The following is a 14307-nucleotide window of genomic DNA, read 5'->3' on the forward strand; positions in this document are numbered from 1 at the left end:
AAGCACCCATCATATTGCGTCGGTTACTTATTTTAGACATGGAAAGATGTTTTAAAACTTATGTATAGATGTGCTATATTATCTCGAAGTTTTTTTATAATCAGAAAAAAAACGAAATCGTATGTCTAAATCATATCTTCAGCTACCAGGGACACATGTGCAGCTACACATGTATTATTTTTTAAAATTAAAACTGTGTATTTTACACATTTCTTTTTTGATAAATGTTCATACTAGAATATAAAAAATAAGCTATTTGGAAAAGTTTAGTAATTAATTTTATAACACAAATGGGACAATTAAATAATTGCCAATCTGATTAAAATCAGATCTTTGTTCCGCTTTGAAGTTCTGATGGTCGCTGTACAGATTGAAATAAGTTGCATAATATTAATACATTTACACTTAGCACGATTTATTGTTTTTAAAAAAATATAGAATTATCCTACCTACCTGTAAAAATAGTCATTGTTGTATCCGTAGGTACATATAGGATATGAGATCCGATTTCCACTCTTTTCTATCTATGGGTATTTTTCCCCACCTTTGTCCAAGTGAGTTTCATCATACTTTCATAATAATTTAAAGAGAAATAAATTCTTAAATTTCGTAAATTGCCTGTCCATATATGAGAAACTTGGGGGTGCAGGGGTAACAACCATGCCGGAAAAGTACTTTGTATAATAATGTTCAGATTTCAAATACATGTATTTCAGAATGTGAAAGTCGTTATTAATCAGTTAATTAATAGGTGCAGATCTATGGCATTATGGTTTTATATATTTGACTTTGACCATACCGCTACAGATCCCGTAATGCAAAAAGGTGCAATTTACGGCAATATTTTTTGCGCACTTTTGGGGACAACTTCTTCACTTTCTAGCATTGGTCAATCAGCTACCTTTCATTCCCTAATTCTAGATACCTTCTGCAGCCAACGTGTATATTTTATCCACCTCCCAACCATTTATAATGTTTCTTCAGGCAATAAACTCGATTGATGTGAATTTCCAGCAATCTAGCATATAATTTTAATCAAGCAAGTTTATCACTTGTAAAGACGACTATATAAAGGGTTGGGGGATGGATAAAATATATAGATTAGTTAAATAATGTGCCTAGAATTAGGGAGTGAAAGGTTGTTAATTGACTGATGCAGGAAAGTGGAGAAATTCTCCCCAACAGTGCGAGAATTTCTATATTTCTAGCAGCAGATAGATTTGCAGCTATCAGTTAATATAAGAAAGGATCATGAGCAATCAATATATTTTTCTCAAAGACCCAACTTTTAGACCTAATATCGACCCCCCCCCCCAAAAAAAAAACATTTGAAGGAAAGTGGTTTGGATTAATCGTTTTAATTTTTTAAAGTCAATTAAAAATTTCTGATTTGGATTTTTTTTTAATAAATTGGATATTCATCTACGTTCCCAGATAAAACAACTGGATCCGCACAAAATGCGTCAAATCGCAAAACTGTCGCTGGGTTTATTTTAGAGTTATCTTTCTTTGTACTGTAAAATGTCACATGGTTTAAGGTCATGACCTCGTTATAGCAACGAAAGACGCTACGTCAGAGTATTGTTTACATTTTGCAAAGATGTCGGTGACGGAGACAGACCCCCCTTTTCGTGCTATGGTAAGAGCTAGCGGTCTAGGCGAAGTTTGGACCCACAGCACAGAAGCCAGTAAATTCAACCAATTTGGCTGGAGATGTACAAATAAAGAAAACTCGTACTCAAACGACACTTTAATCGGAAACTGGAATGAGCAAAGATTCGATATCGATATAGAAAAACAGGCTAAACGGAACCCAGGCCAGGTATGTATAATTTAATTTACCCATAGCTCTTTTCAAATAATATATTTAACATCTTCTATGGGACGTTTTAAAACCCCCCCCCCCCCCCCGGCTGCATGCACAGTTCGAAGTGATCGGTCATTCATAATCATATTATATCAGTAAATTAGGCCTAGTATATGAATATCTATGGCACGCCAAATTCACAAAAATGAGATAAACCTAGTTTCACAATTGATAAACTAGGTTTATCGACTGTAAACTATAGTTTACAAACCGTAAACTATAGTTAACGATTCGTTAAGTATAGTTTTCATCTGTAAAACTGTATTTAACGGTTGTTAACTATAGTTTACGAATGATAATCTAAGTTAATCTGTCTGTAATAAGCGTTAACAATAGATTTTGTTGATAAACATAGATTCACGTTTGTAAACTATAGTTTACAATCGTAAACTATAGTTAAGAGTTGTTAATCATAGTTTCACAAATTGTGAAACTATATTTATCAGATCGTTAACTACAGTTAACGGTTTGTAAACTATAGTTTACAAATCGTGAAACTGTATTTATCAGATAATCTATGTTTTGCAATCGCAAATAATTGTTTTCGGTGTTAAGTATAGTTTACGGTTGTGAAACATAGGTTATCGCGTTAACAATGGTTTACAGATGTGAAATATAGATTAACGTTGTTAACTATAGTTTACGATTTGTAAACTATAGTTTACCACCGATAAACCTAGTTAATTGATTGTGAAACTATGATTATCTCATTTTTGTGAATTTGGCGTGCCATAAATATCGTTTACATAAGTTTACAGACGCTGAAAGTGTGGAATACTCAGCTCACAGACTTTTGCGGGAGATACTAGTAAATCAAGGGGGGGGGGTCTGATAAGATAAACATACGTGTATTTGACTTTGAAATTGTACAATCAAAGGCGTCGGAACCGGGGGGGCTAGGGGGGCTTAGCACCCCCACTTTTTTTCCAAATATATACTTAGTATAGACATTGAACATATCTTCGTAAGTTAAGCCCCCCCACTTTCCACAGATACGTCTTAGTATAGGTTAAAATTGGTAAAAGTGTTAATGTTTGGAAGAAAATTTTTGGTATAGGAGTTAACCTTGCCCCCCCCCCCCCCCCCCCCCCCCCCACGAAATAGGATTTTCGTGTTTGGGAAATAGACATTTCCTTTTTTTTTTTTTTTTTTTTTTTTTTGCATCAGGTTTTTTTTGGAGGTACAAAAATTTTTTTCTTACACTTAGCCCCCCACTTTCAATTTGCTTCCGACGCCAATGACAATAAAATGCTTAGGCCTAAAAACTATTGAATTTCGTGTGATTTGTTTGGGGTAAAGGTATACATGTAACATCCCAACTGTTTTTGTATTTTACAATGTACATGTACATGTATATATCATTGCATTAATTTTTTTCAGAATGAACATTACTTCGAATCAAGTTATGGTGTCAGCTATAATAAATCACCACCGTATGAAGTTCCTAAAGAGTTAATTCATTTGAAAGGTATCGATTACAGTAAACTTATATTCAGAGTTGAGATTGGAGATTTTGCTCAGATAGCTTAATATGAATTGTAACAATGTTTGTGCTGTATATGCTATTTTATTAAAGCCAAGTCCCTCAGGTAATATACTAGTATACTGGCCTCTAGTAATAGTTCATTTCTATTATTTGAGCAAGATTTCCCCCAGTGTTTCTTAATTTGAAGTTTTGATCAAAAGAGTTTTAAGTTATTTAATTTGCTATATTAACCAAAATCCTTTTTAATAATAATACAGAAAAACCAAGCGTAAAATTTTGGTCAGAAAAATGAAATATCTACATGTATGGCCTACATCATTATATCTAATTATTGTATAAGACAACCATGAATTTTTTTCAGCATCAGTTCAGAAGAGCTTCTAAAAAAATCAATAATATCTTTTACAGCAGTGATGAATTTTAATAATTTTTTCTCTCGCTGAAATAAAGAAAAGTACCTTTCCATAACCAAATTTTTCGCCACACAGACATAAATTGATTGATTTAATTTATATTTTATAGATTGTTTAATTTTTCAGATAAATTATATGTTTGAAGCCTATTCAATCAGAGTCTGACTCTATTTAATTTACAGAGAGACATTCTCATGCATTTCCTGGTCATCAACCTGAGATAGACAATCCTAAACTGAAGTCTGTCTATAACAGCTGGGAAACTACTACCCGCGCCGCCTACGTAGATCCTAAGATCCGCCGACAGCCCCTGAAAGATCCAACCAGCTAGTCAATGTTATCCATTAGAATAGAAGTCATATTTCATTTTCAAATATTGATTAAATTTAAAAAGTACACATCACGAAAGATAAAATATATTGAGATATGCAGTGTTGTGAAAGAAGATTTTCCTTACTCTTCACCTTTCTTTATAGAAAATATATATTTTGTAATTATTTTCATCTATATTTTATGAGAATATTTATATATTTTTCATTTTTCATTACAGTATTACTCCAGTATTATATAACTGTGCTCAGAGCCTGTGTCTGCTTCAGTATTATATTTTTTACTTACAAATTCTGCATAATTTCTTGGTGGTTGAATTATACCTGTACCTGTACTTAGCTCTGTAATGTTTTCTGCTCAATTTTGCATTTGCTATAACTTGCTGGATTTATTTCATATGAAATGCATATAATAGGTTTATGTAGCATATCTTTTTTTTACATTTCTATTTATTTGTTATAAGACAGAATAAAATTTTGGAAAAATATATTTTGACTCTTATTTGAAAAAGACAACGAGATGCATGTACTGAACCTTCCTTCTGCTTGCAATAGGTTTAATAACTCTGATCTAACCTGGAACGAGGTCGAGGTAAACATTACTTTGAAGTATACATTGTAATTCAAACTGTTTGAAAGGTGAAATCACCAATCAGTTTATTATATTGATGATAGTACAAGAAATATCTCCATTCACAAATAGTGGAGTATTCCGGGGAAGAGAAACTTCTATATAGTTCAGGAAGACCATCTTTTAAGCCTAATGATGTTTTGGACTTTGAGGTCAAGCTACGATAACTGCATCTGAAACTTTCTATCTTTTTCGTCCATCCCGTTTCTTTTTCAGACCAGAGATCTACAGATCTGCAGCAAAAGATACGAAACATTTTTTTGACTAAATGTACTGAGATCACTGAATGATACCCTCGCCTCCTATATGAGTATAATAGCCGTGTCCATGTTTTACTTTTGGAGTGTCCTTGTTTTGCTATGGGAAACTCGAAATATGTATCCATCAAAAGGTAAAATAGGATGTCACTATGTAACAAAGATTCTGTGAAAGTCTCATTGAATTTACCAAAGCGTGACAAACGGACGGACAGACAGACGGACAGTCGGACATCCAGATCACTATATATCCTCCCACTTTTTAAGTCGGGATGTAAATTTACAGAGAGGCTACATTATCAAGTAGATGTTGCATTCATTAATGTTCCCGATATATTTACGACCATTCAAAAAATACATTTGATTGATCATGAATTATTTTATTGCAAATATAAATGAAAACACAAAAGGAGTTATACAAAAGACATTTTAAGACATTTTAAAGAAAGCACATGCATAATTTTTGCAATGTATCATGCTAAACATATAGAGAAAATATTTCCTCAAAAGTATTGTGAGATTACATGATTAATAACATTAAATATAGCCAGTCAAACTTCAAGTATTCTTTTGATATAAACAATGAAAATTGATGTGCGAGGGTGTATGTATGTGCTCCGCATTCTCACTGCCTTAAAGGCTTCGATCTTTGTCTCGTAAAAAGTTTAAATTAATTTGTACCGAGTATTTAAAACAAAATATTTACATACATCTCAGAAATTACATAAATTTGTTTTTGCACAAAATAACTTTACAACCTTAATTATATTGAGTATTGATTAATGTCAACTCGTCAAAATTCCTCCTCGGAGTCGTGTTCGTATAGATTTCCTTGTTCTCGTAACGAGTCATACACCGCGTCCTTGTGTCTTACTATGGGCGGAGTGTCGACCGTGGTGTCCCTATACACCCCAGCATTTCTCTTCGACTTCAAGAACACCTCCATATCTCGCCGATATTCCTCGTTTCTTGCTCTTGAAATAATAATTTATATCTGTGGAATCAAGGGATATAGTAAAAGGTAATCACTGTTTTTTTTTCTGTTTTTTTTTAAATGTTATAAAGTGCTCTTTCAGATTTTAGTCAACTATTATGAACATTCTTTCGCATACCGTGTTCAATTTACATTTTAAACAATGAAATAGAATACAGTACATTTACTTTTGTGGGAATTATGATGCGCATTAAGATCACAAAATAGACATCCTTCATTTTATCATTCCACGTTAAATGTCGTGATTCATTGGTTGAATACCTTTGTCTAGTTTTACTATTACGAGATCTTGACTATACCTATGTCGTCGGTAAGTTATCCATGCAGCCAGAATCAGAGCAGCTGAGAACAGCAGTCCGAAAATCAAACCAACAATGCCACCTAATAAAAAGAACAATCCAATATACATTGTAAGTATTATTTAGAGTACGAGTTTCTTACTGTATCAGAGATACAGGGCGGGGCTTGAGGCGAGAGCGATAGCTCGAGCCGGGCCCCGCCCTGTATCTCTGATACAGTAAGAAACGAGTATTCTAAATGACTTGTGACATGACCTTTCCAAGGACCTCACTAATTTACATGCGTATTTGGGTGTATACCTCCCAACCAATCAGATGATTTTGCAGAAAGTTGATTTAGTATCCCATTTTAAGCATTCTCAACTGAAATGCCGAGTGAGATGGACGTGCAGGTATCTATCATTTTAAAATTATTTAAGGGATGCATAAATTAATCTGTTTTCCAAAAATTTTATTTGGATTTGATTGCGCAGGTTTTTTTTTCTCTGTGCAGCTCTCGCTGACATTTTTTTTTTATTAGTTTAAGCTACGATTTAATGCAAAACATTTTGATATATGAGAATCATGTGGGAATATTTTTGAAACAAAAATGCTTCGGGAGATCGTAGATTCTGAGAGAAATGTCCGACAATGTCCTCCACCGGTCGTCATATACAAAATTGAAATAAGCAGATGAAAGGAAAAGGGGGGGGGGTATTTTATCTTCACGTTTTCATTAAAATGTAGAGTAACCAAACGGGGATACAGCACTCACTGCTGCCCCCATCCTAACTTTGAGTTTTTTTTCTTTTTCGCTTTCTTAAATTTTTTTTTTTCTAAACTTGTATACATACGGTTTTTATTTCAACAACAAGTAACAAATTGACGCACATAGGTGTTGGTTGATTATAAGTCTACCCCCATGGAATACGATTTTCCGTTTTTTTTTTTTGGGGGGGGGGTAATAATTTGTGAACTGCCCCACTCCTTTTTAAAATGTTGAATCCAATAATACCTTTACGTTGTAAAATTTTATTTTTAATTCACCTCAATTTTTGAGTAAATACTAAGAGTTCTATGGCGAATTGAACGATTGGTATGTCTGTACATACGGATACAGCTTTCCGTCATCGCTAAAAATAAACCGTACTGTATCGTTGATATTTTGAGACAGTACAGTTTCTGCTCATTTGCATAAGAAACGCCCACAAAAAGTGTTCTGTATCGCAGTTACAGTATGCTTGACTTCAAAGGAAAACTCGCCGGGTCATGTCACAAATAATTATAATAATTTAATTTTGCTGAAAGTGAAACGTCTTCTCATAAAAGGAGGGGGAGGGTCGTTCATAACCCGAGTCCAAGTCCTTTATTTTAAAAGAATGTGATTTTATATTTGAAAATAAATAGAGCCTTTTGCTGAACCTGTCCATGGAAAGCTAAGCAGAGAGAGAAAGAAAGAAGAGAGAGAGAGAGAGTTCACCTATTTCATGTTCTACAAAAGTTTCGAACTTATTTTCAGATCCCCCTCCATCGGTAAGAGTTTGATTTGAGATTTTCTCTGTTGTTGGAACAATACTGGTGGTGTCAGGGGGATTTCCTATAAAATAAATGTACACAACTTTTATTCATTAGAAGTATTTTTAAAATACAACAAGCAAATTCAAGGAATTGTGGTCCCCCGCTTTCGGTGTCTTTGTGGGTGAGATGCCATTTTTTATGGCATATTTTGTCAAATATGAACGCCCTAAATTACGTCATTTAGAAATTATCATCGAAGTTTATTTCTTTGAAAAATAAAGTCAATCGTGAAGGTCAAGGGGCCAGAATTCATACATAGCAAGATAATGCACATGTCAAAAGTATGAAAATACTATCTCTTCTCAATCTAAACTTATAAGGAACAAGATGTGTTTGTGAAAAACTGATGCCCCCATATGGCAACATAGTGAAAATTAAACTTTTCTTAAATGCAAATTAAATATATAGACCTAAAGTAGGGTCTTCTCACAAGAAAAACGATTGTGCCGTATGAAAGCCCTAGCACCATCTGTTCAAAAATTATTATGAGGGATAAGTGTTTGAAAGGTAGTCAAACTCCAAGGTCAAAAGTCAAAGTTGTTGCTTTCTTAAGAAAGGTCTTGTTGCAAGTATTACATATGTGAGATATGAAAGTCGTAACCCTTACCGTTCAAAAGTTATGGCCAAGATTAAGGGTTTTAAAAAGAAGGTCAAACTCCAAGGTTAAGGTCAAAGTGTCAAAGATCTTGAAATCAAGTCAAAGGCCTTCTCACAAGGATTACATACGTGAAGTATGAAAGCCCTAGCCCTTACCGTTCAAAAGAAATGGTAAAGGTTAAAGTTTTTCCATAAGTACAGAAATCTCAGAAGGTCAAGGTCAAGAGGTCAAAGTTTTTGGTATCCTTTGAAAGGTCTAGCCACAAGGATTACACATGTGAAGCACCCTGCAGGAGAGTCTTTCACAAACTTACGAAAAAACTTTTATATTTCACATATGTATTTTTTGTGGCAAGACCTTTCATTGGATACCAACAACTTTGACCTTGACCTTGGAAATTTCCGTACTTATGAAAAAACTTTAGCCTTGATCATAACTTTTGAACGGTAAGGGCTAGGGCTTCCATTGGATACCAAGAACTTTGACCCTTTGACCTTGATCTTGGAGTTTGACCTACTTTTCAAAAACTTTGATCTTGGTCACTACTTTTGAACGGTAGATACTAGGACTTTCATATTCCACATGTGTATTTTTTGTGGCAAGACCTTTCATTGGATACCAATACCTTTGACCTTTTGACCTTGACCTTGGAGATTTCCGTACTTATGAAAAAACTTTAACCTTGACCATGACTTTTGAATGGTAAGGACTGGGGCTTTTATACTTCACATATGTAATCCTTGTGAGAAGACCTTTCATTGGATACCAGGAACTTTGACCCTTTGACCTTCACCTTGGAGATTGACCTATTTTTCAAAAACTTTTACCTTGGTCATAACTATTGAACTGTTCGGGTTAGGGTTTTCATCCTTCACATGCTGTAAATGTTACCTATATGTTAAAAATATCTTTTTTGAACCCTCACCATAACTTTTGAACCATGAGAGATAGAGATTTCATATTTGGTATGCAAACTCCACTAATCAAGTTCTTTCAGATGACATCAAGGTCAATGACCTTGTGACCTTGACTGTGACCTATTTCCTAAAATAGCTTTCTCGAACTTTGTTGCCGCCGAGCGCATAGTGTTTCACAAACACATCTTGTCTTGTTATTAAATGAAAAATAAGTAACATCAGGTTCCTGTGCTTTTAAGTCATCATTTCGTAAGTTCTGTGGTCTATACAATGACCTTGTCAGTAAGTACAATTTATCATAATTCATGAAGTCAATATATGTTGACTGACGTTTTTCTGATTGGTAGTCCATTATTGTCCCCCGCTTGAAAAGTGGGGGATATTAATTTGGGTTTGTCCGTCCGTCCGTCCGTTCGTCTTACTCTCTGTCTGTAACGCTTTCGTTTCCACACGATATCTCGAGAACCCTTTGAGCTTTTGCAATGAAATTTAGCATAGCAACTCCCTATGGACTAAAGAAGACCCCTATTGATTTTGAGGTCAAAAGGTCAAAGGTCAAGGTCATAAATAAGCAAATTCTGTCTGTTAAAAAAGTTTCGTTTCCACACGATATCTCTAGAACCATTTGAGCTATCGCAATGGAATTTTACATAACAACACCCTGTGGCCTAAAGAAGACCCCTATTGATTTTGAGGTCAAAAGGTCAAAGTTCAAGGTCGTAAATTTATACATTCTGTCTGTGTGTAACACTATCATTTCCGGGCGATATTTCAAGAAGATTTTGAGCTTATGCAATGTAATTTTATACCAAAACTCCCTAGGACGTCTCTCGCCCCTCTCAAAGTGCCCCGCCCCGTTTGTTTTATTAGTATTTATAGTATTACATGTCGCTATTTTTAGCGCAGGGGCATGAGGAGAGTTATTGCGTATAAAACAGGTTCTCGGCGGACTTTATGTTCTTATTACATCTATTATAACTGTTTAATAAAGGCTAAATAAATCAAACACCATGGATTGTGTAAAATTTTGAGAATACCGAACATGAAAACATGAATATATACATGTATGTGACTTCAGTTCTGCATATACTTCACTCCGTGTAAAGCGACGCCATGTAAAGCAACTCCGTGGTCTAACGTCACAGTACCCATTATTGCCGAAAAATACCACATTTTTGTTTGTCACATCCAAAATATAAGTTTATTTGAAATAATTTCTATATGTATCTCTGCAATGTTCATTCAATTAACATGAGATATATTTTTCATTTGAAACAAGTCCATCTCGACTTACTTTTGGGCTAAAAATAAACCCCGTCCATGGCCTTCGATAAACAGGAAGTAGAGTACCCATTATTGCCGCTTATATCTTTTCCTCGTAATTCGCCAACTAATCGCAAATTAAACCAATTATTTTTAAATTCATGACACGCACGTTAGTGGTTATGTCTCTCGCTTCAAATGTGAGAGGTCCCGGGATCGAATCTCGGTCGAACCTTTTTTTTTTTTTTTGAATACTTTTTTTTTTTACTAAAATGATAGTATTCAGCATGTGAAATGAAAAATTTATGAGGTTATAAAATCATCATTACAGTGTGATAAATATTCCATATAAAAAAATCTTCTATACACATAATAAAGAATAAGCAATCAAATCTTTATATGCATATTGACATACATGTATTTTATTTCCTTCAGTATTCATGTATACATTTAATAATTCTACAAATTCAGTCAGGGGGAGCCGACTTTTTCCCTAAGCGGGGGACACGAATTCTCTGAATTAGCTTGTTTATACACTGAATTGACGGCGGATATTCCGGTATTTCCCTATCATGACAAGGAGCACAAGGCGGGTGTGACAGATCGGTAGGGGATGCTCATTCCTCCATGGCACCTGATCCCAGCTCTGATGTTTTGGAGGTCCTTGTTTGCTCTGCTCCAATTTTGTATTGTTTTATGGGATTTTGAGCATGAATACTGTTCGTTACATATCTCCGTATATTTCTTTCAAATCACCAGATAAATCAAATTAAACTGAAATCCGAAATACCACGTACAGCACTAATCGCAAAGTCTGCTTAGCAGGGTTCTTATTTAATCATTCTCACAGTAAATGTACACATGTCACTTACCTTGAATATTTGATACATGGGTTGATGAAAAAATAGTTATGTTGTGGATAGCAAAGATAAAAAAATAGGACAAAGAGATGAAAGTTATTTTTGTTAATGCCAGTCATTTACGCAAATAAATAATGAATTCATGGGAGGGGGGTGTATAATTTATGAACTATACTTGGATCATTGAAAATAGCAAATAAGGAATCCGTTTAAAATCGTTAAGAACAAGTGTTTTTTTTTCGCGTTGACTTCTTCAAAAGAAGTACATATGTACATTATTGTATAATCAAGAACCGAGTTCAAACACTGTATATACGCGTATAAGAATGACATTAATTTTATATGCATGATGAAGTATGGGTATTTTCCTTCCTCAGAGAGAGAGAGAGAGAGAGAGAGATGTCTCCCAATATATAATATACCAGGGTAATTGTAAACCCAGAATGGCCTAGATATGGAGAACCATGGGCGAAGGTATGGAAAAGGGGGAGGGGGTTTATAAATTAACAATAATTGTTTGGGTTTCTCATGTCAGAATAGCAGTTACATTGTGAGACATCTGAAAAATCATAATTATACATGTATAAACCTGCATCTAAGGTGTACCTTGAGGGAAAAAATGTATCTTAATGTAATTATAGTTTAAAAAAAAAAATGCACGGGAAGAATGTAAGTGATTCTGCAAACTTACCTTTTCCAAAGAACATTACTATAAGTGTAGTAGGCACATAACAAGGAGATTGAATCATTCAGGTAGATTCAGTCCAATAAAATAATGTGTACCTACACATAATCAAAGTTCACAGATTACATAGCTAGCTTCCACTTATCATGATATGGTTTCATATCATGTATGACACATTCTTTATAAATAACTGAAATGTGTTTGTATTCAATTACTTATGTCATTTACTTATTCATTTGCTACTCATTTTCTACTTATCTACGTGACAAAATATATCCAAAAGGGGGGCGTCAGCCATACCGGTATATAGTTAGTGCATAGTTTGCAAGCGAGGTGGATCTAGGTTTTCTTGTTAATTAGAAAACTGGGGACGTATATCGAGTTTGAGAATAAATTGATGAGAAAATAAGAAGAAGGGTTGTGGGATTCGACGTCATGTAACAATGTAATAAACGTTAAAAAAAAAACCCTACCCCATCCTAACCCCAAATCCCGGTTCTATACATATCGAAAAGGTTTCACGTTTCTTCTTTTTTTCTACACTTCAAACATTTTAATAGTTTCTAAACAACTTTAAATTGATTCTTCCGTGAATGAATTACATTTTTAGCTCACCTGAGCCGAAGGCTCAAGTGAGCTTTTCTGATCACATTTTGTCCGGCGTCCGTCCGTCCGTCTAGCTGTCCGTCTGTCTGTCTAAACGTAAACTTTTCACATTTTACTTCTTCTGAAGAAGTTGGCCAATTTCAACCAAACTTGCCACAAAGCATCCTTGGGTGAAAAAAGTTTATTCAAATGAAGGGCCACGCCCTCATTCAAGGGGAGATAATTGAGAATTAGTGAAAATTTGGTGGTATGATTTGAAAATCTTCTTCTCAAGAACCACTGTGCCAGGAAAGATGAAACGTATGGGGAAACATCCTCAGGTAGTGTAGATTCAAATCTGTTCAAATCATGTCCCCCGGGGGTAGGGCGGAGCCACAATGGCCGACCAAAGTTTTTCATAGAAATATATAGGAAAATTCTTTAAAAATCTTCTTCTCAAGAATGACAAAGCCATAATTTCACATTTATAAGAAGCATGCTCAGGTAGTGTAGATTCAAGTTTCTTCAAATCATGACCCCCAGGGGTTGGGCGGGGCCAAAATGGCCGACCAAAGTTTTACATAGAAATATATAGGAAAATTCTTTTAAACATCTTCTTCTCAAGAATGACAAAGCCATAATTCATCATATTTATATGGAAGCATGCTCAGGTAGTGTAGATTCAAATTTGTTCAAATCATGACCCCACGGGGTAGGGCGGGGCCAAAATGACCGACCAAAGTTTTTAAAGATATATATAGGAAAATTTTTTAAAAATCATTTTCTAAAAAATAGCAAATCCATGATTAGTCATGGGACTACTTTGGGATGTAAACTTTACAATAAAAAGCCATTTTCTACCTTTTCCTACCCTTAGTGCTCATGTGAGCGATGTGGCCCATGGGCCTCTTGTTATCTTAAAATGCTACAAAATTTATGGCAGGACGTTGATGAATTATAGTGACTGACATAGACCCTACACGTTCTATAACGCGTTGGGTTAAAGGTAAGAGGTAGCCAGGAAATTATTTTTGAAAAGTTGTCTAAAAAAGATAAGGAGACCAAACAATTTAAAAAATAAATACATTACCGTCCAAACCAACAAAATTTTAAGGGACTGTGGATGGGCAGAGGTCCTCTCTCTTTTCGACCCCCCCCCCTCCCACCCCCCACCCCCCCCCCCCAAAAAAGAGACACGGAATGTGACATTAATTAAGATCAAAAGACTCTTCTTGGAACAAAAGTTGGGGATATTTTTTCCCTGAAAGAAACGGAGCAGTCCTTTCTGTGCCCCGACACTAACCTTTTTAAAAAACTCATACTCTACAGTCTCTTGAAAGGTGTTACGTAACATTTCAATGACTGGCACTGATATGTTTTTTTGTTGTTTGTTTGTTGTTGTTTTTTTTCTCTCTTCTTTTTTGAATGATTGTACTAGTAGCTTTCTTAAATGCAACTCAAACTCGTAAGTCAAAAGATAAACCATAACAGTATCTACAGAAAGGACTTGTCACAAGGAATTAGACAACCTTAGCACCAATCATTCTAAAGTTCAAGGTTTTAAAT

The 14307-nt window shown here is 34.8% G+C and overlaps 2 protein-coding genes across 3 annotated transcripts; one reads left to right on the forward strand and one right to left on the reverse strand.

The window, feature by feature from the left end:
- Positions 1 to 1564: 1564 nt before the first annotated feature.
- Positions 1565 to 4583, forward strand: LOC134242533 (cilia- and flagella-associated protein 68-like). Its single transcript, XM_062724636.1, has 3 exons — positions 1565 to 1822; positions 3248 to 3335; positions 3949 to 4583. Exons 1-3 carry the CDS (start codon positions 1601 to 1603, stop codon positions 4095 to 4097), a joined length of 459 nt encoding a protein of 152 aa, XP_062580620.1. The 5' UTR covers positions 1565 to 1600; the 3' UTR covers positions 4098 to 4583.
- A 912-nt stretch (positions 4584 to 5495) lies between these two features.
- On the reverse strand, positions 5496 to 12254 carry LOC134242534 (uncharacterized). 2 transcript variants are annotated; one of them, XM_062724637.1, is made up of 4 exons: positions 12163 to 12254; positions 7736 to 7852; positions 6277 to 6358; positions 5496 to 5957 (listed from the first exon to the last, which is right to left on the reverse strand). In XM_062724637.1, exons 1-4 carry the CDS (start codon positions 12218 to 12220, stop codon positions 5777 to 5779), a joined length of 438 nt encoding a protein of 145 aa, XP_062580621.1. In that variant the 5' UTR covers positions 12221 to 12254; the 3' UTR covers positions 5496 to 5776. The 2 variants fall into 2 exon arrangements, with proteins under 2 accessions (XP_062580621.1, XP_062580623.1); XM_062724639.1 differs by having other exon boundaries at positions 5875 to 5977.
- Between the last annotated feature and the right edge of the window lie 2053 nt (positions 12255 to 14307).

The sequence above is a fragment of the Saccostrea cucullata genome, unplaced genomic scaffold (genome assembly GCF_032062105.1).
Source record: "Saccostrea cucullata isolate Sc308-1 unplaced genomic scaffold, CSIRO_AGI_Scuc_v1 ctg266, whole genome shotgun sequence".
Lineage (NCBI taxonomy): Eukaryota > Metazoa > Mollusca > Bivalvia > Ostreida > Ostreidae > Saccostrea > Saccostrea cuccullata.